The sequence below is a fragment of the Coregonus clupeaformis genome, unplaced genomic scaffold, assembly GCF_020615455.1.
Source record: "Coregonus clupeaformis isolate EN_2021a unplaced genomic scaffold, ASM2061545v1 scaf0235, whole genome shotgun sequence".
In the NCBI taxonomy this organism is placed as follows: domain Eukaryota; kingdom Metazoa; phylum Chordata; class Actinopteri; order Salmoniformes; family Salmonidae; genus Coregonus; species Coregonus clupeaformis.
This window is the reverse complement of record NW_025533690.1, coordinates 347,501-375,000: the sequence shown is the minus strand read 5'-3', so window position 1 is coordinate 375,000 and position 27,500 is coordinate 347,501. Positions and strand designations below refer to the sequence as shown.

At 42.5% G+C, this 27,500-nt stretch overlaps 1 protein-coding gene across 5 annotated transcripts in view; it reads left to right on the top strand.

Annotated features, from left to right (window-relative positions):
* LOC121559701 (RNA binding protein fox-1 homolog 1-like) overlaps positions 1–27,500 on the top strand; it is a 72,508-nt gene that overhangs the window by 39,759 nt on the left and 5,249 nt on the right. For 2 of the 5 annotated variants that reach the window (XM_045214330.1, XM_045214329.1), the window contains exons 9-10: positions 1,655–1,694; positions 6,379–6,443. In XM_045214330.1, the coding sequence (XP_045070265.1) occupies positions 1,655–1,694; positions 6,379–6,443 (105 nt within the window). Of the gene's footprint in view, positions 1–1,654; positions 1,695–6,378; positions 6,444–20,047; positions 20,101–27,500 lie in introns of all 5 variants that reach the window. The other 3 variants (XM_045214331.1, XM_045214332.1, XM_045214333.1) reach the window with 3 other exon arrangements.

Sequence of the window (27,500 nt, the reverse complement as noted above, 5' to 3'; positions counted from 1 at the left end):
GGCAGAGTATCATTACAGAGAGAGATACCAGTCACAGAGAGCAGAAGGCAGAGTGTCATTACAGAGAGACGTAACAGTCACAGAGAGCAGAAGGCAGAGTGTCATTACAGAGAGATACCAGTCACAGAGAGCAGAAGGCAGAGTGTCATTACAGAGAGACGTAACAGTCACAGAGAGCAGAAGGCAGAGTGTCATTACAGAGAGAGATACCAGTCACAGAGAGCAGAAGGCAGAGTATCATTACAGAGAGAGATACCAGTCACAGAGAGCAGAAGGCAGAGTGTCATTACAGAGAGAGATACCAGTCACAGAGAGCAGAAGGCAGAGTGTCATTACAGAGAGACGTAACAGTCACAGAGAGCAGAAGGCAGAGTGTCATTACAGAGAGAGATACCAGTCACAGAGAGCAGAAGGCAGAGTGTCATTACAGAGAGAGATACCAGTCACAGAGAGCAGAAGGCAGAGTGTCATTACAGAGAGAGATACCAGTCACAGAGAGCAGAAGGCAGAGTGTCATTACAGAGAGAGATACCAGTCCCAGAGAGCAGAAGGCAGAGTGTCATTACAGAGAGAGATACCAGTCACAGAGAGCAGAAGGCAGAGTATCTTTACAGAGAGAGATACCAGTCACAGAGAGCAGAAGGCAGAGTGTCATTACAGAGAGAGATACCAGTCACAGAGAGCAGAAGGCAGAGTGTCATTACAGAGAGAGATACCAGTCACAGAGAGCAGAAGGCAGAGTGTCATTACAGAGAGAGATACCAGTCACAGAGAGCAGAAGGCAGAGTTTCATTACAGAGAGAGATACTAGTCACAGAGAGCAGAAGGCAGAGTATCATTACAGAGAGAGATACCAGTCACAGAGAGCAGAAGGCAGAGTATCATTACAGAGAGAGATACCAGTCACAGAGAGCAGAAGGCAGAGTATCATTACAGAGAGAGATACCAGTCACAGAGAGCAGAAGGCAGAGTATCATTACAGAGAGAGATACCAGTCACAGAGAGCAGAAGGCAGAGTATCATTACAGAGAGAGATACCAGTCACAGAGGCCAGAAGGCAGAGTTTCATTACAGAGAGAGATACCAGTCACAGAGAGCAGAAGGCAGAGTATCATTACAGAGAGAGATACCAGTCACAGAGGCCAGAAGGCAGAGTTTCATTACAGAGAGAGATACAAGTCACAGAGGCCAGAAGGCAGAGTGTCAAAACAGAGAGAGATAACAGTCACAGAGGCCAGAAGGCAGCAGTCAGAAGTCTGAGATTTCCGAGTTCCCAGTTGTTTTGAATACGGCATGAGTCCCGAAGTTGATGGGTTTATTGATCCCCTCGCCACTCTCTGGAAGTCACCCTCTGAGTTTCGTAAGCAACACATGACAACAGAGGGCCCTCCAAGCGAGTTGGTAGGGGCGAGGCGGTGGTTTGGGATTCACAGAGAGAGAGAGAGAGAGAGAGAGAGAGAGAGAGAGAGAGAGAGAGAGGGAGAGGGAACTTCCTGTTTGGCTCCACCCCTCTCATGTCTGGTGGTCTTTGATTGGACAAACTATCCTCTGAACAGACAGACAGGGTTTGTGTCTAGCTGGTGCCTGCATGTCAACTTGCACTAATATGGATGTTTGTTTTGTTTGTGTTTGTTTGTGTTTGCATCCTTTGCAGTGTTGTTTACCAGGATGGATTTTATGGTGCAGATATTTATGTAAGTATTATTAATACTGAATGACGTTGAGGTCTGTAACAGGGATAGTTATGTTTCGACTTACCACTCAGAACATATGACATTTACATGTTCCTGTATTCATGTTGGTTGGTTGTATGCAGAGCCATGTATTCAGAGTTGCAGAGCCATGTATTCAGAGTTGCAGAGCCAGGTATTCAGATAATTGCAGAGCCATGTATTCAGAGAATTGCAGAGCCATGTATTCAGAGAATTGCAGAGCCATATATTCAGAGAGTTGCAGAGCCAGGTATTTATTCAGAGAGTTGCAGAGCCACGTATTCAGAGAATTGCAGAGCCATGTATTTATTTAGAGAGTTGCAGAGCCAGGTATTTATTTAGAGAGTTGCAGAGCCAGGTATTTATTTAGAGAGTTACAGAGCCAGGTATTTATTTAGAGAGTTGCAGAGCCATGTATTCAGAGAGTTGCAGAGCCATGTATTCAGAGAGTTGCAGAGCCAGGTATTCAGAGAGTTGCAGAGCCATGTATTCAGAGAGTTGCAGAGCCAGGTATTCAGAGAGTTGCAGAGCCAGGTATTCAGAGAGTTGCAGAGCCAGGTATTCAGAGAGTTGCAGAGCCAGGTATTCAGAGAGTTGCAGAGCCAGGTATTCAGAGAGTTGCAGAGCCAGGTATTCAGAGAGTTGCAGAGCCACGTATTCAGAGAGTTGCAGAGCCAGGTATTCAGAGAGTTGCAGAGCCAGGTATTCAGAGAGTTGCAGAGCCAGGTATTCAGAGAGTTGCAGAGCCAGGTATTCAGAGAGTTGCAGAGCCATGTATTCAGAGAGTTGCAGAGCCATGTATTCAGAGAGTTGCAGAGCCATGTATTCAGAGAGTTGCAGAGCCAGGTATTCAGAGAGTTGCAGAGCCAGGTATTCAGAGAGTTGCAGAGCCAGGTATTCAGAGAGTTGCAGAGCCAGGTATTCAGAGAGTTGCAGAGCCATGTATCTAGAGAGTTGCAGAGCCATGTATTCAGAGAGTTGCAGAGCCATGTATTCAGAGAGTTGCAGAGCCATGTATTCAGAGTTGCAGAGCCATGTATCTAGAGAGTTGGGACATTGAGGTTTCTGCATTATGATTCATTTACATGAAACTTTAACATTTTATAGCTCCCCATCAACGTTACATGGGGAATATTTAAAGTATGGTATGTAACTGAATGCCTAATTAGAACAATATTCAAAATTCAAAAAGTTGGCCCAACTCTCTAAAATGTCATATATGGTTTGGGTTGGTTGAATGTAGGCCTATAGCAGCTGAATGTAATGTATCCACAACCAACCACAGGAGGTTGGTGCCACCTTAATTCGGGAGGATGGGCCTGTTGCAATGGCTGGAGTGGAATCAGTGGTATGGTATCAAATACACCAAACGCATGGTTTCCGTGTGTTTGATGCCATTCCATTTGCTCCGTCCCAGCGATTATCATGAGCCGTCCTCCCCTCAGCAGCCTCCACTGCAACCAACCTATATGAATCCAGAAATGTTTAAATTGCTTATTTCTGAAGAGGCTAGTTGAAGACTGGCTACCTCTGTTAGACGTTGCATGCATGGTGTTTATGCTTGTTGTCATGGGGCTGACGGGGTGAAAGGTTATGCACTACATAGGGGATAGGGTACCAGTTGGGATACACCCATGGTGCAACCAGCTCTCACAGTCTCACGTCAGAATTAGACGTTCATCCATGTTTCTCAAACGTCCAATTTTGAAGTTGTTCCAAACGTGTTTAAGGTTAAGTTCAGGCATTAACTCTGAATGGTTAAGGTAAGGGATAAGGTTTGGGATAGGCTTAAAAATAAAATCTTAAAAACAACTTTATATCTCTGGATTCGAACATGAGGCATATGCTTAGGCCCATCCACCATCCCCGTCCACAACACCCTAGCAAAACCAAAACCTACTTCAAGGTAATAATGCTCACTGTTGCCCCTATTGGCCGGTTTCCACGTAATCTCCCGACGTCCTCAGACATGGATGGACGTTGAATACTGACTTGTATCACGGGTGACCTGGCTGCGTGGTGAGCCTGATCAGAGGGAAGTGTGGACGGACCAAGTCAGGGGTTCAGTGAGAAGAATCCAAGATTCCAGGGGTATTACAGTATGTGTGTGTTCATGTTTAGGACATTTTTCTCAATGTCCCATCTACCTGTATCCTTCCCCTTCCTATACACACACTCACACACTCACATACACGCGTGCTTGCTTGCAACAGCAAGAAAATACCTCTGGAGAGAAACACCCGTTATAAAACAGGTTACACAATTTATTAGCATGGAAGATAGAACTGAACAGTGAGTCAGGATCTCCCCCTCTCTCTTTCTCTCTCTCTCTCCCCTTCTCTCTTTCTCTCTCTCCTCCCTCTCTTTTTCTCTCTCTCTCCCCCTCTCTCTCTCTATCTCTCTCTCTCCCTCTCTCCCCCCTCTCTCTTTCCCTCTCTCTCCCCCCTCTCGCTTTCTCTCTCTCTCTCGCTCTCTGTCTCTCTCCCCTCTCTCTCTCTCTCTCTCTCTTCCCTTCTCTTTCTCTCTCTCTCGCACCCCCCCTTTCTCTTTCTCTCTCACTCTTGCTCTATCTCTCTGCTCTCTCTCTCTCTCTCTCTCTCTCTCTCTCTCTCTCTCTCTGCTATGCCTGCCTGCCTGCCTGCCACACACACACACACACACACACACACACACACACACACACACACACACACACACACGGTTGACAGACGGTGTGTCACAGAAGAGTGAACGGTGACTAACTCAGGAGATACCAGTTCATCTTCCTGTCATCTCTGTCCATCACTCTCTAAGGCTGTGTCCCCAATGGCATCCTGTTCCCTGTATAGTGCACTACATTTGACTAGGGCCCATAGGGAATAGGGTACCATTTGGTACACAGACTAAGTACCATGCCTAGACCATGCCAGTATCAGATGCTTTGTAGAACCACTGTAGAGTAGAATGGTAATAATACAGTACAGTATTACATCAGTAGAATGGTAATACTATAGTACAGTATTACATCAGTAGAATGGTAATAATATAGTACAGTATTACATCAGTAGAATGGTAATAATATAGTACAGTATTACATCAGTAGAATGGTAATAATATAGTACAGTATTACATCAGTAGAATGGTAATAATATAGTACAGTATTACATCAGTAGAATGGTAATAATATAGTACAGTATTACATCAGTAGAATGGTAATAATATAGTACAGTATTACATCAGTAGAATGGTAATAATACAGTACAGTATTACATCAGTAGAATGGTAATACTATAGTACAGTATTACATCAGTAGAATGGTAATAATATAGTACAGTATTACATCAGTAGAATGGTAATACTATAGTACAGTATTTGATCACTGATATGACTGAAGATGTATCGTCTCCACATTGTTGGAAGAAATTAGGTGCATTGTGGGTAGATGAGCAGAGCACCGAGAACTAAGGGACACTATATTTCGCAGGAACCAGAAACAACACAACACCAGGTTCTAAGAGTAGCAACAGTAACAATAAACCAGGGGTCACTGTATTTTACAGTAAAAATAAACCAGGGGTCACTGTATTTTACAGGAACCAGAACCAGGGGTCACTGTATTTTACAGTAACAATAAACCAGGGGTCACTGTATTTTACAGGAACCAGAACCAGGGGTCACTGTATTTTACAGGAACCAGAACCAGGGGTCACTGTATTTTACAGGAACCAGAACCAGGGGTCACTGTATTTTACAGGAACCAGAACCAGGGGTCACTGTATTTTACAGTAACAATAAACCAGGGGTCACTGTATTTTACAGTTACCAGAACCAGGGGTCACTGTATTTTACAGGAACCAGAACCAGGGGTCACTGTATTTTACAGGAACCAGAACCAGGTGTCACTGTATTTTACAGGAACCAGAAACAGGGGTCACTATATTTCACAGGAACCAGAAACAGGGGACATTATATTTTACCGGGAACAGAATCACTTCATCTCCTGAGGGCTTGCTGCTCTGCTCTATGTGGTGGAATGCATGCTGGCCATGTTCGTGGCCGTGATGTGGTTGGCGTGACTTTATGGTTGGTTGAACATGGAGTCTTGCTGTGCTCACAGACTGATCATCACTGCATCACCGCACACTCGCCTGTCGCATGGATGTGTGTGTTTGTGTTTGTGTGTGTGTGTCATGTTTGCTTAATTGAACAGCTGATGGCAGCATTACATAAATTAAAATCTGTGTTCTTTGTAGAACATATGGGAATCTGTTGGAAGGCAGTGATGGCAAATTAATCTTTGAAAACAAATAATATGTTTGAATGAAAAATGTATCTACTTCCCTTTATTATTAAATCAGTAAACTATTGATTGTGTGGCATAATTAATTCAGCACATAGAAATATTTAATTTCCAAGCATTTCATATGTATTGAGTCCTACATCAGCCTTGCTAATGATCAAACTGTGTGTTGTTGTATTCTGTCATTATATGTGTAGATCCACAAATTCAAAATAGCTCATGATCCAGCAGAATATAAATGTTACTGACAGGAATAAATTAAATGTATTAACCATCTCTCTGTATATCTGCGTGTGTGCGTGTGTGTGTGTGCGTGTCTCTGTGTGTGTGTGTGTGTGCGTGCATGTCCGTGTGTGTGTCCGTGTGTGTGTGCGTGTGTGTTTCCAGGGTGGCTACGCTGCCTACAGATATGCACAACCTGCTGCCGCCACAGCTGCTGCGTACAGTGACAGGTAAGATGGACCTCTTTTATTCATCCCTCTCTGTCTCTGTCTCTGTCTCTGTCTCTGTCTCTCTCTCTCTCTCTCTCTCTCTCTCTCTCTCTCTCACTCTCTGTCTCTCTTTCCGTCTGTCTGTCTGTCTCTCTCTCTCTCTCTCTCTCTCTCTCTCTCTCTCTCTCTCTCTCTCTCTCTCTCTCTCTCTCTCTCTCTCTCTCTCTCTCTCTCTCTCTCTCTCTCTCACTCTCTGTCTCTCTTTCCGTCTGTCTCTCTCTCGCTCTCTCTCTGTCTCTCTTTCCGTCTGTCTCTCTGTCTCTCTCTCTCTCTCTCTCTCTCTCTCTCTCTCTCTCTCTCTCTCTCTCTCTCTCTCTCTCTGTCTCTCTTTCCATCTGTCTCTCTCTCGCTCTCTCTTTCCGTCTGTCTCTCTCTCTCTCTCTCTCTCTCTCTCTCTCTCTCTCTCTCTCTCTCTCTCTCTCTCTCTCTCTCTCTCTCTCTCTCTCTCTCTCTCTCTCTCTCTCTCTGTCTCTCTTTCTCTCTTTCCGTCTGTCTCTCTCTGTCTCTCTGTCTCTCTGTCGCTCTCTCTCTCTCTCTCTCTCTCTCTCCTGTCTCTCTTTCCGTCTGTCTCTCTCTGCCTCTCTGTCTGTCTGTCTGTCTGTCTGTCTGTCTGTCTGTCTGTCTGTCTGTCTGTCTCTCTCTCTCTCTCTCTCTCTCTCTCTCTCTCTCTCTCTCTCTCTCTCTCTCTCTCTCTCTCTCTCTCTCTCTCTCTCTCTCTCTCTCTCTCTCTCTCTCTCTCTCTCTCTCTCTCTCTCTCTCTCTCTCTCTCTCTCTCTCTCTCTCTCTCTCTCTCTCTCTTAACTGGCATATATACCCTGCCCTACCTACCTACCTACCTACCTACAGGTTCTGGAAAATGAGCTATTTTAGTATTTCTACAGTAGGTTTCCTGAAGGAGAAAGCCTCCACTTCTATGTCAAAGATAATAAAACAAACACACTATAGTAAATACTACAGTGTACTGCAATCCGCTAAAACACTACATTAATTACTATAGTATATACTACTGTTTTCTTTTACTACAGTAGTTATACTATAGTTAACTGTAAATACTACAGTGAATACTATAGTATACTACAGTGAATACGACAGTATTCTACAGTAAATACTACAGTATTTTTTTTGCGGACTTTACTATAGTATTCACTGTAGTGTTTTTGCGGACTTTAGTCAGTGAATACTATAGTAAAGTCCGCAAAAAAACTCTACAGTATATTTATGCCATAATATACAATAGTATTTTTTCATGTGGGTCTCTCTCTCCCTCTCTGTCTCTCTCTGTTGCTCTCTACCTCTCACTCACTCGCTCTCTCTCTCTCTCTCTCTCTCTCTCTCTCTCTCTCTCTCTCTCTCTCTCTCTCTCTCTCTCTCTCTCTCTCTCTCTCTCTCTCTCTCTCTCTCTCTCTCTCTCTCTCTCTCTCTCTCTCTCTCTCTCTCTCTCTCTCTCTCTCTCTCTCTCTCTCTCTCTCCGCTCTACCTCTCTCGCTCCGTCTCTCGGTCTCTCTCCCTCTGTCATTCTCAGTCTCTCTCTCTCTCTCTCCCTCTGTAGTTTATTAGTATAATTCCTTGGTCCAATCAGGACGGTTGGGACCACAGCTACCCCAGAATCCTCCACAGTAATTGGCTGATTAAATCAAATGAACTGACAGAGAGAGTGTAGCGGTGGAAACAACGTGAGGGAGTGGGGCAGGAGGGGAGACATTAGGGGGACGGACCAGACAGGGCTGAAGGATGACATGCAGGGTTCACAGGAGGAAAGTTGGCCCCAAAGTGTTGCTCTAGACTCAGCCTAAAAACTTAACAGTCTGTAAGGGATGGGTCACCCCAAAGTGTTGCACTAGACTCAGCCTAAAAACTTAACAGTCTGTAAGGGATGGGTCACCCCAAAGTGTTGCACTAGACTCAGCCTAAAAACTTAACAGTCTGTAAGGGATGGGTCACCCCAAAGTGTTGCTCTAGACTCAGCCTAAAAACTTAACAGTCTGTAAGGGATGGGTCACCCCAAAGTGTTGCACTAGACTCAGCCTAAAAACTTAACAGTCTGTAAGGGATGGGTCACCCCAAAGTGTTGCACTAGACTCAGCCTAAAAACTTAACAGTCTGTAAGGGATGGGTCACCCCAAAGTGTTGCACTAGACTCAGCCTAAAAACTTAACAGTCTGTAAGGGATGGGTCACCCCAAAGTGTTGCACTAGACTCAGCCTAAAAACTTAACAGTCTGTAAGGGATGGGTCACCCCAAAGTGTTGCACTAGACTCAGCCTAAAAACTTAACAGTCTGTAAGGGATGGGTCACCCCAAAGTGTTGCACTAGACTCAGCCTAAAAACTTAACAGTCTGTAAGGGATGGGTCACCCCAAAGTGTTGCACTAGACTCAGCCTAAAAACTTAACAGTCTGTAAGGGATGGGTCACCCCAAAGTGTTGCACTAGACTCAGCCTAAAAACTTAACAGTCTGTAAGGGATGGGTCACCCCAAAGTGTTGCACTAGACTCAGCCTAAAAACTTAACAGTCTGTAAGGGATGGGTCACCCCAAAGTGTTGCACTAGACTCAGCCTAAAAACTTAACAGTCTGTAAGGGATGGGTCACCCCAAAGTGTTGCACTAGACTCAGCCTAAAAACTTAACAGTCTGTAAGGGATGGGTCACCCCAAAGTGTTGCACTAGACTCAGCCTAAAAAACTTAACAGTCTGTAAGGGATGGGTCACCCCAAAGTGTTGCACTAGACTCAGCCTAAAAACTTAACAGTCTGTAAGGATGGGTCACCCCAAAGTGTTGCACTAGACTCAGCCTAAAAACTTAACAGTCTGTAAGGGATGGGTCACCCCAAAGTGTTGCACTAGACTCAGCCTAAAAAACTTAACAGTCTGTAAGGGATGGGTCACCCCAAAGTGTTGCACTAGACTCAGCCTAAAAACTTAACAGTCTGTAAGGGATGGGTCACCCCAAAGTGTTGCACTAGACTCAGCCTAAAAACTTAACAGTCTGTAAGGGATGGGTCACCCCAAAGTGTTGCACTAGACTCAGCCTAAAAACTTAACAGTCTGTAAGGGATGGGTCACCCCAAAGTGTTGCACTAGACTCAGCCTAAAAACTTAACAGTCTGTAAGGGATGGGTCACCCCAAAGTGTTGCACTAGACTCAGCCTAAAAACTTAACAGTCTGTAAGGGATGGGTCACCCCAAAGTGTTGCACTAGACTCAGCCTAAAAACTTAACAGTCTGTAAGGGATGGGTCACCCCAAAGTGTTGCACTAGACTCAGCCTAAAAACTTAACAGTCTGTAAGGGATGGGTCACCCCAAAGTGTTGCACTAGACTCAGCCTAAAAAACTTAACAGTCTGTAAGGGATGGGTCACCCCAAAGTGTTGCACTAGACTCAGCCTAAAAAACTTAACAGTCTGTAAGGGATGGGTCACCCCAAAGTGTTGCACTAGACTCAGCCTAAAAACTTAACAGTCTGTAAGGGATGGGTCACCCCAAAGTGTTGCACTAGACTCAGCCTAAAAACTTAACAGTCTGTAAGGGATGGGTCACCCCAAAGTGTTGCACTAGACTCAGCCTAAAAACTTAACAGTCTGTAAGGGATGGGTCACCCCAAAGTGTTGCACTAGACTCAGCCTAAAAACTTAACAGTCTGTAAGGGATGGGTCACCCCAAAGTGTTGCTCTAGACTCAGCCTAAAAACTTAACAGTCTGTAAGGGATGGGTCACCCCAAAGTGTTGCACTAGACTCAGCCTAAAAACTTAACAGTCTGTAAGGGATGGGTCACCCCAAAGTGTTGCACTAGACTCAGCCTAAAAACTTAACAGTCTGTAAGGGATGGGTCACCCCAAAGTGTTGCACTAGACTCAGCCTAAAAACTTAACAGTCTGTAAGGGATGGGTCACCCCAAAGTGTTGCACTAGACTCAGCCTAAAAACTTAACAGTCTGTAAGGGATGGGTCACCCCAAAGTGTTGCACTAGACTCAGCCTAAAAACTTAACAGTCTGTAAGGGATGGGTCACCCCAAAGTGTTGCACTAGACTCAGCCTAAAAACTTAACAGTCTGTAAGGGATGGGTCACCCCAAAGTGTTGCACTAGACTCAGCCTAAAAACTTAACAGTCTGTAAGGGATGGGTCACCCCAAAGTGTTGCACTAGACTCAGCCTAAAAACTTAACAGTCTGTAAGGGATGGGTCACCCCAAAGTGTTGCACTAGACTCAGCCTAAAAACTTAACAGTCTGTAAGGGATGGGTCACCCCAAAGTGTTGCACTAGACTCAGCCTAAAAACTTAACAGTCTGTAAGGGATGGGTCACCCCAAAGTGTTGCACTAGACTCAGCCTAAAAACTTAACAGTCTGTAAGGGGATGGGTCACCCCAAAGTGTTGCTCTAGACTCAGCCTAAAAAACTTAACAGTCTGTAAGGGATGGGTCACCCCAAAGTGTTGCACTAGACTCAGCCTAAAAACTTAACAGTCTGTAAGGGATGGGTCACCCCAAAGTGTTGCTCTAGACTCAGCCTAAAAACTTAACAGTCTGTAAGGGATGGGTCACCCCAAAGTGTTGCTCTAGACTCAGCCTAAAAACTTAACAGTCTGTAAGGGATGGGTCACCCCAAAGTGTTGCTCTAGACTCAGCCTAAAAACTTAACAGTCTGTAAGGGATGGGTCACCCCAAAGTGTTGCACTAGACTCAGCCTAAAAACTTAACAGTCTGTAAGGGATGGGTCACCCCAAAGTGTTGCTCTAGACTCAGCCTAAAAACTTAACAGTCTGTAAGGGATGGGTCACCCCAAAGTGTTGCACTAGACTCAGCCTAAAAACTTAACAGTCTGTAAGGGATGGGTCACCCCAAAGTGTTGCACTAGACTCAGCCTAAAAACTTAACAGTCTGTAAGGGATGGGTCACCCCAAAGTGTTGCTCTAGACTCAGCCTATCAACTTCACATTCTGTAAGGCAGTGTTTCCCAAACTCGGTCCTGGGGACCCCAAGAGGTGAACGTTTTGAATTTTGCCCTAGCACTACACAGCTGATTCAGATAATCAACTCATCATCAAGCTTTGGGGTCCCCAGGACTGAATTTGGGAAACACTGCCGCAAGGGGTAGCTCAACCCCAGAACAAAAGTTTTTCAAACATGTTTCTACCAATAACTGTATTACAGTGCATTCGGAAAGTATTCAGACCCCTTGACTTTTTCCACATTTTGTTACGTTACAGCCTTATTCTAAAATAGATTAAATAAATAAAAATCCTCAGCAATCTACACACAATACTCCATAATGACAAAGCAAAAACAGTTTTGTATAAATGTTTTGCAAATCTGTTAAAAAATTAAACCAGAAATACCTTATTTACATAAGTATTCAGACCCTTTGCTATGAGACTCGCAATTGAGCTCAGGTGCATCCTGTTTCCATTGATCATCCTTGATGTTTCTACAACTTAATTGGAGTCCACCTGTGGTCAATTCAATTGATTGGACAAGATTTGGAAAGGCACACACCTGTCTATATAAGGTCCCACAGTTGACAGTGCATGTCAGAGCAAAAACCAAGCCATGAGGTCGAAGGAATTGTCCGTAGAGCTCCGAGACAGGATTATTTGGAACCACCAAGACTTTTCCTAGAGCTGGCCGCCCGGCCAAACTGAGCAATCGGGGGAGGGACTGGGAGACTAGCCAGGATCGAGGGAAAGATGAACGGAGCAAAGTACAGAGAGATCCTTGAAAAAAAATCTGCTCCAGAGCTCTCAGGACCTCAGACAAGGGAGAAGGTTCACCTTCCAACAGGACAACGACCCTAAGCACTCAGCCAAGACAATGCAGGAGTGGCTTCAGGACAAGTCTCTGAATGTCCTTGAATGGCCCAGCCAGAGCCCGGACTTGAACCCAATCTAACATCTCTGGAGAGACCTGAAAATAGCTGTGCAGCAACGCTCCCCATCCAACCTGACAGATCTTAAGAGAATCTGCAGAGAAGAATGGGAGAAACTCCTTAAATACAGGTGTGCCAAGCTTGTAGTGTCATACCCAAGAAGACTCGAGGCTGTAATCGCTGCCAAAGGTGCTTTAACAAAGTACTGAGTAAAGGGTCTGAATACCTATGTAAATGTGATTTTTAAGTTTTTTATTTCTAATACATTTGCAAAAAACTGTTTTAGCTTTGTCATTCTGGGGTATTGTGTGTAGATTGATGAGGGGAAAAAACAATTTAATCAATTTTAGAATAAGGCTGTAACGTAACAAAATGTGTAAAAAGTCAAGGGGTCTGAATACTTTCTGAATGCACTGTATGTCTTCTCTCCATCACACTGATTTGAAAACACAGGATGGGTGAAATATATATTGATTAAACAGTATACACAATACATTGATACATTTACTGTCATATTTACAGTTGTTTCAGTAAAGATTAGAGATGTGAAGGAGAGTGGACCAGCAGAAAAAGAGGGACAGTAGAGAAAGAGGAACAGTAGAGAAAGAGGAACAGTAGAGAAAGAGGAACAGTAGAGAAAGAGAAACAGTAGAGAAAGAGGCACAGTAGAGGAACAGTAGAGAAAGAGGTACAGTAGAGAAAAAGGAACAGTAGAGAAAGAGGAACAGTAGAGAAAGAGGACCAGTAGAGGAACAGTAGAGAAAGAGGTACAGTAGAGAAAAAGGAACAGTAGAGAAAGAGGACCAGTAGAGAAAGAGGACCAGTAGAGAAAGAGGCACAGTAGAGAAAGAGGCACAGTAGAGAAAGAGGACCAGTAGAGGAACAGTAGAGAAAGAGGAACAGTAGAGAAAGAGGAACAGTAGAGAAAGAGGAACAGTATAGGAACAGTAGAGAAAGAGGAACAGTAGAGAAAGAGGAACAGTAGAGAAAGAGGAACAGTAGAGAAAGAGGAACAGTATAGGAACAGTAGAGAAAGAGGAACAGTAGAGAAAGAGGCACAGTAGAGAAAGAGGCACAGTAGAGAAAGAGGACCAGTAGAGGAACAGTAGAGAAAGAGGAACAGTAGAGAAAGAGGAACAGTAGAGAAAGAGGAACAGTATAGGAACAGTAGAGAAAGAGGCACAGTAGAGAAAGAGGAACAGTAGAGAAAGAGGACCAGTAGAGAAAGAGGAACAGTAGAGAAAGAGAAAGAGTAGAGGAACAGTAGAGAAAGAGGAACAGTAGAGAAAGAGGAACAGTAGAGGAACAGTAGAGAAAGAGGTACAGTAGAGAAAGAGAAATAGTAGAGAAAGAGAAAGAGTAGAGGAACAGTAGAGAAAGAGGAACAGTAGAGAAAGAGAAACAGTAGAGAAAGAGGAACAGTAGAGAAAGAGGAACAGTATAGATAGATGAACAGTAGAGGAACAGTAGAGAAAGAGGAACAGTAGAGAAAGAGGAACAGTAGAGAAAGAGGCACAGTAGAGAAAGATGAACAGTAGAGGAACAGTAGAGAAAGAGGATCAGTAGAGAAAGAGGAAGAGTATAGGAACAGTAGAGAAAGATGAACAGTAGAGAAAGAGGAACAGTAGAGAAAGAGGAACAGTATAGAAAGAGGCACAGTAAAGGAACAGTAGAGAAAGAGGAACAGTAGAGAAAGAGGAACATTATAGAAAGATGATGTGTGGAGAAAGAGGAACAGTAGAGGAACAGTAGAGAAAGAGGAACAATAGAAAAAGAGGAACAGTAGAGAAAGAGGCACAGTAGAGAAAGAGGAACAGTAGAGGGGCAGTAGAGAAAGAGGAAGAGTAGAGAAAGAGGAACAGTAGAGAAAGATGACCAGTAGAGAAAGAGGCACAGTAGAGAAAGAGGAACATTAGAGAAAGATGACCAGTAGAGAAAGAGGAACAGTAGAGAAAGAGGAACAGTAGAGAAAGAGGAACAGTAGAGAAAGATGACCAGTAGACAAAGAGGAACAGTAGAGAAAGATGACCAGTAGACAAAGAGGAACAGTAGAGGAACAGTAGAGAAAGAGGCACTGTAGAGGAACAGTCGAGAAAGAGGAACAGTAGAGCAAGAGGGAAAGTAGAGAACGAGGAACAGTAGAGATAGATGAACAGTAGAGAAAGAGGAACAGTAGAGAAAGAGGAACAGTAGAGAAAGAGGACCAGTAGAGAAAGATGAACAGTAGAGGAACAGTAGAGAAAGAGGAATAGTAGAGACAGAGGAAGAGTAGAGGAACAGTAGAGAAAGAGGAACAGTAGAGAAAGACGAACAGTATAGAAAGAGGCACAGTAGAGGAACAGTAGAGAAATATGAACAGTAGAGGAGCAGTAGAGAAAGAGGAACAGTATAGAAAGATGACCAGTAGAGAAAGAGGAACAGTAGAGGAACACTAGAGAAAGAGGAACAATAGAGAATGAGGAAGAGTAGAGGAACAGTAGAGAAAGAGGAACAGTAGAGGAGCAGTGGAGAAAGAGGAGGAGTAGAGAAAGAGGAACAGTAGAGAAAGATGACCAGTACATAAAGAGGCACAGTAGAGAAAGAGGAACAGTAGAGAAAGAGGAACAGTAGAGGAAGAGTAGAGAAAGAGGCACTGTAGAGGAACAGTAGAGAAAGAGGCACAGTAGAGAAAGAGGAAAAGTAGAGAAAGATGACCAGTAGAGACAGAGGAACAGTAGAGAAAGATGACCAGTAGATGACCAGTAGAGAAAGAGGAACAGTAGAGGAACAGTAGAGAAAGAGGAATAATAGAGAAAGACGAACAGTAGAGAAAGAGGGACAGTACAGGAACAGTAGAGAAAGAGGAACAGTAGAGAAAGATGAACAGTAGAGAAAGATGAACAGTAGAGAAAGAGGAAGAGTAGAGAAAGAGGAACAGTAGAGAAAGAGGAACAGTAGAGAAAGATGAACAGTAGAGGAACAGTAGAGAAAGAGGGACAGTAGAGAAAGAGTACAGCAGAGAAAGACAAGTTAGACCGTTGAGATGCTCCCCTATGTGACACACTCACACATGCACACGCCCATTCTCTGTTTCCGTCGATGTTATGGGGACTAATGAGGACTAATGTTGATTTGATCTTAAACGTTGCCGTACACCAGTAGCCCTCTTGTGTGTGTGATCCTGTGATTATAATGTTATTCGCCTCTTGATTAAACACTGTCAACCATGTCTTTCTGTTCTATTATCTGCCTTAATCCTGGGAGATCTGTTTAGATGTGGATCTAGATATCTCTAATTTTTCTCTCTTCTTTGTTTATGCCTCTTTAGGTAAAGTATGTTGAGAAATTGAAATTGAAATACACGTGTTCTAAGCAGCTACCTACCGTGATAGAGATGGGCTGAGTCAATCTGCATGCTGTTGGTCTCTGCTGCATCATTAAAGATGCACTACGCAGAAATCACTCCTCCATTTCCTGGTTGCAAAAATTCTAATTGTTCGCCTAATTTCAGTTAATGTGACAAAACAAACAAGTATAGTGTAGAGAATCATTGTACCATCTAAATATATTTTACATAACCCAAAATACTGTATTTTCAGCTGTTTGAAGCTGGTGTACAAAACCTAAAGTAAAAGACGCAAAAAGGAAACTTAAGACCGGGAAGCATAGAAATAGTGCACATAAAACAGATCTACCGCTTCTTAGACTTGCTTTTGATGAGAATGACAGATCTATAACTTCCTTTTCTATGTGAATTTGGTCGGGTCGCCCAGAAAATGTTACATATTGCAGCTTTAAGTTATTAAAACCTGTTAAATTCTGAGCGGTTGTTTTGGGCGCTGTACAGGGACGGTGAGTGGGAGGGGGAACCTGTACCACGCCCAAAACAACCGCTCAGAATTTAACAGGTTTTAATAACTTAAAGCTGCAATATGTAACTGCAAAAAAAACTGCATTATCAGAAAATAGAAAGTGACATATCATTTGAAAGCTACAGGTCTTGTCTTTTTGGAAATCGAACTCAAATCTTAATGCTGGCAATGTCATAAGAAGTCGCCAAGAGACGTCATGTGATCTCCTACTGCTGTCTAGTGGACAAACTGGGAATCAGACAGAGGATACAGTATATTTAAATCAATGGATAGGTAGAGTCTTCAGCTTTCTCCTCATATGTACAGTGCATTCTGGAAGTATTCAGACCCCTTTTCACACATTTTGTTACGTAACAGCATTATTCTAAAATTGATTAAATTAATTTTTTCCTTCATCAATCTACAATAACCCATAATGACAAAGCGAAAACAGGTTTTTAGAAATGTGTGCAAATGTATTAAAAATAGAAAACTGAAATACCCTATTTACATAAGTATTCAGACGCTTTGCTATGACACTCAACATTGAGCTCAGGTGCATCCTGTTTCTATTGATCATCCTTGAGATGTTTCTAGGACTTGATTGGAGTCCACCTGTGATAAATTCAATTGATTGGACATGATTTGGAAAGGCACACACATGTCTATATAAGGTCCAACAGTTGGCAGTGCACGTCAGAGCAAAAACCAAGCCATGAGGTCCAAGGAATTGTCCGTAGAGCTCAGAGACAGGATTGTGTCGAGGCACAGATCTGGGGAAGGGTACCAAAAAATGTCTGCAGCATTGAAGGTCCCCAAGGACACAGTGGCCTCCATCATTCCAGGATCTCTAGTGGCACAGCTAGCACTGCGATGCAGTGCCTTAGACCACTGTTCAGTTAGCTTAGCCTGTACTGTGTATAATAGTGCAGTATACTCTACAGTTAGCTTAGCCTGTACTGTGTATAAAAGTACAGTATACTCTACAGTTAGCTTAGCCTGTACTGTGTATAAAAGTACAGTATACTCTACATTTAGCTTAGCCTGTACTGTATATACTAGTGCAGTATACTCTACAGTTAGCTTAGCCTGTACTGTGTATAATAGTGCAGTATACTCTACAGTTAGCTTAGCCTGTACTGTGTATAAAAGTACAGTATACACTACATTTAGCTTAGCCTGTACTGTATATACTAGTGCAGTATACTCTACAGTTAGCTTAGCCTGTACTGTATATACTAGTGCAGTATACTCTACAGTTAGCTTAGCCTGTACTGTGTATAATAGTGCAGTATACTCTACAGTTAGCTTAGCCTGTACTGTGTATAAAAGTACAGTATACACTACATTTAGCTTAGCCTGTACTGTATATACTAGTGCAGTATACTCTACAGTTAGCTTAGCCTGTACTGTGTATAAAAGTACAGTATACACTACATTTAGCTTAGCCTGTACTGTATATAATAGTCTAGTATACACTACAGTTAGCTTAACCTGGATTGTATATAATAGTACATGTATATCTTTAGTTAGCTTAACCTGTACTGTATATAATAGTGCCGTATACACTAAAGTTAGCTTAGCTTATACTGTATATAATAGTGCAGTATACACTACAGTTAGCTTAGCCTGTATTGTATATAATAGTACATGTACACAACCGTTCAAAAGTTTGGGGTCACTTAGAAATGTCCTTGTTTTCAAAAGAAAATGACATTAAAATAACATCAAATTGATTAGAAATACAGTGTAGACATTGTTAATGTTGTAAATGGCTATTGTAGCTGGAAACGGCTGATTTCTAATGGAATATCTACATACTGTAGGCGTACAGAGGCCCATTATCAGCAACCATCAGTCCTGTGTTCCAATGGCACGTTGTGTTTATCATTTTAAAAGGCTAATTGATCATTAGAAAACCCTTTTGTAATTATGTTAGCACAGCTGAAAACTGTTGTGCTGATTAAAGAAGCAATAAAACTGGCCTTCTTGAGACTAGTTGAGTATCTGGAGCATCAGCAATTGTGGGTTCGATTACAAGTTCAAAATGGCCAGAAACAAATAACTTTCTTCTGAAAATCGTCAGTCTATTCTTGTTCTGAGAAATGAAGGCTATTCCATGCGAGAAATTGCCAAAAAACTGAAGATCTCGTACAATGCTTCATATTGACATGTTTATGGGGAGGACTGTTAGAGAGCTAGAATAATGCTCCTCTCTGCTTCATATTGACATGTTTCTGGGGAGGACTGTTAGAGAGCTAGAATAATGCTAAACTCTCTCTGCTTCATATTGACATGTTTCTGGGGAGGACTATCAGAGAGCTAGAATAATGCTCCTCTCTGCTTCATATTGACATGTTTCTGGGGAGGACTGTTAGAGAGCTAGATTAACGCTCCTCTCTGCTTCATATTAACACGTTTCTGGGGAGGACTGTTAGAGAGCTAGATTAACGATCCTCTCTGCTTCATATTGACATAGTTCTCATATTTATTATGTTGAAGATTCCCCACTTTTCAAATTAAATTTTTTCGCCCCATCCTCTCCTCAACATCATCCCTCTTTCTCCCATCCTCTCCTCCACATCATCCCTCTTTCTCCCATCCTCTCCTCCACATCATCCCTCTTTCTCCCATCCTCTCCTCCACATCATCCCTCTTTCTCCCCATCCTCTCCTCCACATCATCCCTCTTTCTCCCATCCTCTCCTCCACATCATCCCTCTTTCTCCCCATCCTCTCCTCCACATCATCCCTCTTTCTCCCATCCTCTCCTCCACATCATCCCTCTTTCTCCCCATCCTCTCCTCCACATCATCCCTCTTTCACCCCATCCTCTCCTCCACATCATCCCTCTTTCTCCCCATCCTCTCCTCCACATCATCCCTCTTTCTCCCCATCCTATCCTCCACATCATCCCTCTTTCTCCCCATCCTCTCCTCCTCATCATCCCTCTTTCTCTCATCCTCTCCTCCACATCATCCCTCTATCACCCCATCCTCTCCTCCACATCATCCCTCTTTCTCCCCATCCTCTCCTCCACATCATCCCTCTTTCTCCCATCCTCTTCTCCACATCATCCCTCTTTCTCCCCATCCTATCCTCCACATCATCCCTCTTTCTCCCCATCCTCTCCTCCACATCATCCCTCTTTCTCCCCATCCTCTCCTCCACATCATCCCTCTTTCACCCCATCCTCTCCTTAACATCATCCCTCTTTCTCCCCATCCTCTCCTCCACATCATCCCTCTTTCTCCCCATCCTCTCCTCCTCATCATCCCTCTTTCTCCCCATCCTCTCCTCCACATCATCCCTCTTTCTCCCATCCTCTCCTCCACATCATCCCTCTTTCTCCCCATCCTCTCCTCCACATCATCCCTCTTTCTCCCCATCCTCTCCTCCACATCATCCCTCTTTCTCCCCATCCTCTCCTCCACATCATCCCTCTTTCTCCCATCCTCTCCTCCACATCATCCCTCTTTCACCCCATCCTCTCCTCCACATCATCCCTCTTTCACCCCATCCTCTCCTCCACATCATCCCTCTTTCTCCCCATCCTCTCCTCCACATCATCCCTCTTTCTCCCCCATCCTCTCCTCCACATCATCCCTCTTTCTCCCCATCCTCTCCTCCACATCATCCCTCTTTCTCCCATCCTCTCCTCCACATCATCCCTCTTTCACCCCATTCTCTCCTCCACATCATCCCTCTTTCACCCCATCCTCTCCTCCACATCATCCCTCTTTCTCCCCATCCTCTCCATCTCATCATCCCTCTTTCTCCCATCCTCTCCTCCAGTGTTACCCTCCCCTCCCCTCCTCTGATCTCTCCCCTCAGACAGCACAGTGCTATTGTGAATCTTATCTTCTCTTGCAGAAATAATTTGGTCCTCCTTGCAGCAGATGAAATGTCTTGTAACACCTCTACAGGTAATCATAAATACAGATAGATATAGAATACAACTCAGTACCAAATCACATCACATACCCTGTCTGTCTCTCTCTCTCTCTCCCTCTCTCTCTCTCTCTCTCTCTCTCTCTCTCTCTCTCTCTCTCTCTCTCTCTCTCTCTCTCTCTCTCTCTCTCTCTCTCTCTCTCTCTCTCTCTCTCTCTCTCTCTCTCTCTCTCTCTCTCTCTCTCTCTCTCTCTCTCTCTCTCTCTCTCTCTCTCTCTCTCTCTCTCTATCTCTCTCTCTCTCTCTCTCTCTCTCTCTCTCTCTCTACTCTCTCTCTCTCTCTCTCTCTCTATCTCTCTCTCTCTCTCTCTCTCTCTCTCTCTCTCTCTCTCTCTCTCTCTCTCTCTCTCTCTCTCTCTCTCTCTCTCTCTCTCTCTCTCTGTCTCTCTCTCTCTCTCTCTCTGGCTCTCATCCTCACCCTCTCCTCCCTCTTTCCTCCCCCATTACAAGGGAGACAGTGTCCCCAACCCAGTTAGACAGTGTGTTAGTAGCAGCTGTCTTATCACTGGACCATATAAGATGAGGTTCCACCTTCTTCCCCTTCTGTCTCATGGCAGGTCCTTTGTGATTTACTATGTCTTTAGCAGTTATAACAACCGGTGTCATGATTTACTATGTCATTAGCAGTTATAACAACTGGTGTCATGATTTACTGTGTCATTAGCAGTTATAACAACTGGTGTCATGATTTACTATGTCATTAGCAGTTATAACAACTGGTGTCATGATTTACTATGTCATTAGCAGTTATAACAACTGGTGTCATGATTTACTATGTAATTAGCAGTTATAACAACTGGTGTCATGATTTACTATGTCATTAGCAGTTATAACAACTGGTGTCATGATTTACTATGTCATTAGCAGTTATAACAACTGGTGTCATGAGTTACTATGTCATTAGCAGTTATAACTACTGGTGTCATGATTTACTATGTCATTAGCAGTTATAACTACTGGTGTCATGATTTATTATGTCATTAGCAGTTATAACTACTGGTGTCATGACTTACTATGTCATTAGCAGTTATAACTACTGGTGTCATGATTTACTATGTCATTAGCAGTTATATCGATTGGTGTCATGATTTACTATGTCATTAGCAGTTATAACTACTGGTGTCATGACTTACTATGTCATTAGCAGTTAAAACTACTGGTGTCATGATTTACTATGTCATTAGCAGTTATAACTACTGGTGTCATGACTTACTATGTCATTAGCAGTTATAACTACTGGTGTCATGACTTACTATGTCATTAGCAGTTATAACTACTGGTGTCATGACTTACTATGTCATTAGCAGTTATAACTACTGGTGTCATGACTTACTATGTCATTAGCAGTTATAACTACTGGTGTCATGATTTACTATGTCATTACCAGTTATAACTACTGGTGTCATGATTTACTATGTCATTAGCAGTTATAACTACTGGTGTCATGATTTACTATGTCATTAGCAGTTATAACTACTGGTGTCATGATTTACTATGTCATTAGCAGTTATAACTACTGGTGTCATGACTTACTATGTCATTAGCAGTTAAAACTACTGGTGTCATGATTTACTATGTCATTAGCAGTTATAACTACTGGTGTCATGACTTACTATGTCATTAGCAGTTATAACTACTGGTGTCATGACTTACTATGTCATTAGCAGTTATAACTACTGGTGTCATGACTTACTATATCATTAGCAGTTATAACTACTGGTGTCATGACTTACTATGTCATTAGCAGTTATAACTACTGGTGTCATGATTTACTATGTCATTAGCAGTTATAACTACTGGTGTCATGATTTACTATGTCATTAGCAGTTATAACTACTGGTGTCATGACTTACTATGTCATTAGCAGTTATAACTACTGGTGTCATGATTTACTATGTCATTAGCAGTTATACTGTAACTACTGGTGTCATGATTTACTATGTCATTAGCAGTTATAACAACTGGTGTCATGACTTACTATGTCATTAGCAGTTATAACTACTGGTGTCATGATTTACTATGTCATTAGCAGTTATAACTACTGGTGTCATGACTTACTATGTCATTAGCAGTTATAACTACTGCTGTCATCATTTACTATGTCATTAGCAGTTATAAATACTGGTGTCATGATTTACTATGTCATTAGAAGTTATAACAACTGGTGTTTTCTATGACTGATGATCTATTAGTATCCAGCGTTAGTGATGAACTAACATTGGCTGTTAGGGCTGGAACCAGCGTTAGTGATAAACTAACATTGGCTGTTAGAAGAGACTGTAGGTCAGTATAGTAGAGAGACTGTAGGTCAGTATAGTAGAGACTGTAGGTCAGTATAGTAGAGACTGTAGGTCAGTATAGTAGAGAGACTGTAGGTAAGTATAGTAGAGACTGTAGGTCAGGATAGTAGAGAGACTGTAGGTCAGTATAGTAGAGACTGTAGGTCAGGATAGTAGAGACTGTAGGTCAGTATAGTAGAGAGACTGTAGGTCAGTATAGTAGAGACTGTAGGTCAGTATAGTAGAGAGACTGTAGGTCAGTATAGTAGAGAGACTGTAGGTCAGTATAGTAGAGAGACTGTAGGTCAGTATAGTAGAGACTGTAGGTCAGTATAGTAGAGACTGTAGGTCAGTATAGTAGAGACTCTAGGTCAGTATAGTAGAGACTGTAGGTCAGTATAGTAGAGACTGTAGGTCAGTATAGTAGAGAGACTGTAGGTCAGTAAAGTAGAGAGACTGTAGGTCAGTATAGTAGAGAGACTATAGGTCAGTATAGTAGAGACTGTAGGTCAGTATAGTAGAGACTCTAGGTCAGTATAGTAGAGAGACTATAGGTCAGTATTGTAGAGAGACTGTAGGTCAGTATAGTAGAGACTGTAGGTCAGTATAGTAGAGAGACTGTAGGTCAGTATAGTAGAGAGACTGTAGGTCAGTATAGTAGAGAGACTGTAGGTCAGTATAGTAGAGACTGTAGGTCAGTATAGTAGAGACTGTAGGTCAGTATAGTAGAGACTGTAGGTCAGTATAGTAGAGACTGTAGGTCAGTATAGTAGAGAGACTGTAGGTCAGTAAAGTAGAGAGACTGTAGGTCAGTATAGTAGAGAGACTATAGGTCAGTATAGTAGAGACTGTAGGTCAGTATAGTAGAGACTCTAGGTCAGTATAGTAGAGAGACTATAGGTCAGTATTGTAGAGAGACTGTAGGTCAGTATAGTAGAGACTGTAGGTCAGTATAGTAGAGAGACTGTAGGTCAGTATAGTAGAGAGACTGTAGGTCAGTATAGTAGAGAGACTGTAGGTCAGTATAGTAGAGAGACTGTAGGTCAGTATAGTAGAGACTGTAGGTCAGTATAGTAGAGACTGTAGGTCAGTATAGTAGAGACTGTAGGTAAGTATAGTAGAGAGACTGTAGGTCAGTATTGTAGAGACTGTAGGTAAGTATAGTAGAGACTGTAGGTCAGTATAGTAGAGAGACTGTAGGTCAGTATAGAGTATAGTAGAGACTGTAGGTCAGTATAAAAGAGAGACTGTAGGTCAGTATTGTAGAGACTGTAGGTAAGTATAGTAGAGACTGTAGGTCAGTATAGTAGAGAGACTGTAGGTCAGTATAGTAGAGAGACTGTAGGTCAGTATAGTAGAGGGACTGTAGGTCAGTATTGTAGAGACTGTAGGTAAGTATAGTAGAGACTGTAGGTCAGTATAGTAGAGAGACTGTAGGTCAGTATAGTAGAGACTGTAGGTCAGTATAGAGTATAGTAGAGAGACTGTAGGTCAGTATAGTAGAGAGACTGTAGGTCAGTATAGTAGAGAGACTGTAGGTCAGTATAGTAGAGACTGTAGGTCAGTATAGTAGAGACTGTAGGTCAGTAGAGTAGAGAGACTGTAGGTCAGTATAGTAGAGAGACTGTAGGTCAGTATAGTAGAGACTGTAGGTCAGTATAGTAGAGAGACTGTAGGTCAGTATAGTAGAGACTGTTTGTCAGTATAGTAGAGACTGTAGGTAAGTATAGTAGAGACTGTAGGTCAGTATAGTAGAGACTGTAGGTCAGTCTAGTAGAGAGACTGTACGTCAGTATAGTAGAGACTGTAGGTCAGTATAGTAGAGATACTGTAGGTCAGTATAGTAGAGAGACTGTAGGTCAGTATAGTAGAGACTGTAGGTCAGTATAGTAGAGAGACTGTAGGTCAGTATAGTAGAGACTGTAGGTAAGTATAGTAGAGACTATAGGTCAGTATAGTAGAGAGACTGTAGGTCAGTATAGTAGAGAGACTGTAGGTCAGTATAGTAGAGAGACTGTAGGTCAGTATAGTAGAGACTGTAGGTAAGTATAGTAGAGACTGGAGGTCAGTATAGTAGAGAGACTGTTGATCAATATAGTAGAGACTGTAGGTCAGTATAGTAGAGACTGTAGGTCAGTATAGTAGAGAGACTGTAGGTCAGTATAGTAGAGACTGTAGGTCAGTATAGTAGAGAGACTGTAGGTCAGTATAGTAGAGAGACTGTAGGTCAGTATAGTAGAGACTGTAGGTCAGTATAGTAGAGACTGTAGGTAAGTATAGTAGAGACTGTAGGTCAGTATAGTAGAGACTCTAGGTAAGTATAGTAGAGACTGTAGGTCAGTATAGTAGAGACTTTAGGTCAGTATAGTAGAGAGACTGTAGGTCAGTATAGTAGAGACTGTAGGTCGATATAGTGGAGACTGTAGGTCAGTATAGTAGAGAGACTGTAGGTCAGTATAGTAGAGATTGTAGGTCAGTATAGTAGAGAGACTGTAGGTCAGTATAGTAGAGACTGTAGGTAAGTATAGTAGAGAGACTGTAGGTCAGTATAGTAGAGACTGTAGGTAAGTATAGTAGAGAGACTGTAGGTCAGTATAGTAGAGAGACTGTAGGTCAGTATAGTAGAGACTGTAGGTAAGTCTAGTAGAGACTGTAGGTAAGTATAGTAGAGACTGTAGTTAAGTACAGTAGATACTGTAGGTCAGTATAGTAGAGAGACTGTAGGTCAGTATAGTAGAGAGACTGTAGGTCAGTATAGTAGAGACTGTAGGTCAGTATAGTAGAGACTGTAGGTCAGTATAGTAGAGAGACTATAGGTCAGTATAGTAGAGAGACTGTAGGTCAGTATAGTAGAGAGACTGTAGGTCAGTATAGTAGAGAGACTGTAGGTCAGTATAGTAGAGAGACTGTAGGTCAATATAGTAGAGAGACTGTAGGTCAGTATAGTAGAGAGACTGTAGGTCAGTATAGTAGAGAGACTGTAGGTCAGTATAGTAGAGACTGTAGGTCAGTATAGTAGAGAGACTTTAGGTCAGTATAGTAGAGACTGTAGGTCAGTATTGTATAGAGACTGTAGGTCAGTATAGTAGAGACTGTAGGTCAGTATAGTAGAGACTGTAGGTCAGTATAGTAGAGACTGTAGGTCAGTATAGTAGAGAGACTGTAGGTCAGTATAGTAGAGACTGTAGGTCAGTATTGTATAGAGACTGTAGGTCAGTATAGTAGAGACTGTAGGTCAGTATAGTAGAGAATGTAGGTCAGTATAGTAGAGACTGTAGGTCAGTATAGTAGAGACTGTAGGTCAGTATTGTATAGAGACTGTAGGTCAGTATAGTAGAGACTGTAGGTCAGTATAGTAGAGAGACTGTAGGTCAGTATAGTAGAGAGACTATAGGTCAGTATAGTAGAGAGACTGTAGGTCAGTATAGTAGAGAGACTGCAGGTCAGTATTGTAGAGAGACTGTAGGTCAGTATAGTAGAGAGACTGTAGGTCAGTATAGTAGAGACTGTAGGTCAGTATAGTAGAGAGACTGTAGGTCAGTATAGTAGAGACTGTAGGTCAGTATTGTATAGAGACTGCAGGTCAGTATAGTAGAGACTGTAGGTCAGTATAGTAGAGACTGTAGGTCAGTATAGTAGAGACTGTAGGTCAGTATAGTAGAGACTGTAGGTCAGTATAGTAGAGAGACTGTAGGTCAGTATATTAGAGAGACTGTAGGTAAGTATAGTAGAGACTGTAGGTCAGTATAGTAGAGAGACTGTAGGTCAGTATATTAGAGAGACTGTAGGTCAGTATAGTAGAGACTGTAGGTCAGTATAGTAGAGAGACTGTAGGTCAGTATAGTAGAGACTGTAGGTCAGTATAGTAGAGAGACTGTAGGTCAGTATAGTAGAGAGACTGTAGGTCAGTATAGTAGAGAGACTGTAGGTCAGTATAGTAGAGAGACTGTAGGTCACTATAGTAGAGACTGTAGGTCAGTATAGTAGAGAGACTGTAGGTCAGTATAGTAGAGACTGTAGGTCAGTATAGTAGAGAGACTGTAGGTCAGTATAGTAGAGAGACTGTAGGTCAGTATAGTAGAGACTGTAGGTCAGTATAGTAGAGACTGTAGGTCAGTATAGTAAAGAGACTGTAGGTCAGTTTAGTAGAGACTGTAGGTCAGTATAGTAGAGAGACTGTAGGTCAGTATAGTAGAGAGACTGTAGGTCAGTATAGTAGAGACTGTAGGTCAGTATAGTAGAGACTGTAGGTCAGTATAGTAGAGACTGTAGGTCAGTATAGTAGAGAGAATGTAGGTCAGTATAGTATAGACTGTAGGTCAGTATAGTAGAGAGACTGTAGGTCAGTATAGTAGAGAGACTGTAGGTAAGTATAGTAGAGACTGTAGGTCAGTATAGTAGAGAGACTTTAGGTCAGTATAGTAGAGACTGTAGGTCAGTATAGTAGAGACTGTAGGTCAGTATAGTAGAGACTATAGGTCAGTATAGTAGAGAGACTGTAGGTCAGTATAGTAGAGAGACTGTAGGTCAGTATAGTAGAGACTGTAGGTCAATATAGTATAGAGACTGTAGGTCAGTATAGTAGAGACTGTAGGTCATTATAGTAGAGACTGTAGGTCAATATAGTAGAGAGACTGTAGGTCAGTATAGTAGAGACTGTAGTTCAGTATAGTAGAGACTGTAGGTCAGTATAGTAGAGACTGTAGGTCAGTATAGTAGAGACTGTAGTTAAGTATAGTAGAGACTGTAGGTCAGTATAGTAGAGAGACTGTAGGTCAGTATAGTAGAGAGACTGTAGGTCAGTATAGTAGAGACTGTAGGTCAGTATAGTAGAGACTGTAGGTCAGTATAGTAGAGACTGTAGGTCAATATAGTAGAGAGACTGTAGGTCAGTATAGTAGAGACTGTAGGTCAGTATAGTAGAGACTGTAGGTCAGTATAGTAGAGACTGTAGGTCAGTATAGTAGAGACTGTAGTTAAGTATAGTAGATACTGTAGGTCAGTATAGTAGAGACTGTAGGTCAGGATAGTAGAGACTGTAGGTCAGTATAGTAGAGAGATTGTAGGTCAGTATAGTAGAGAGACTTAAGGTCAGT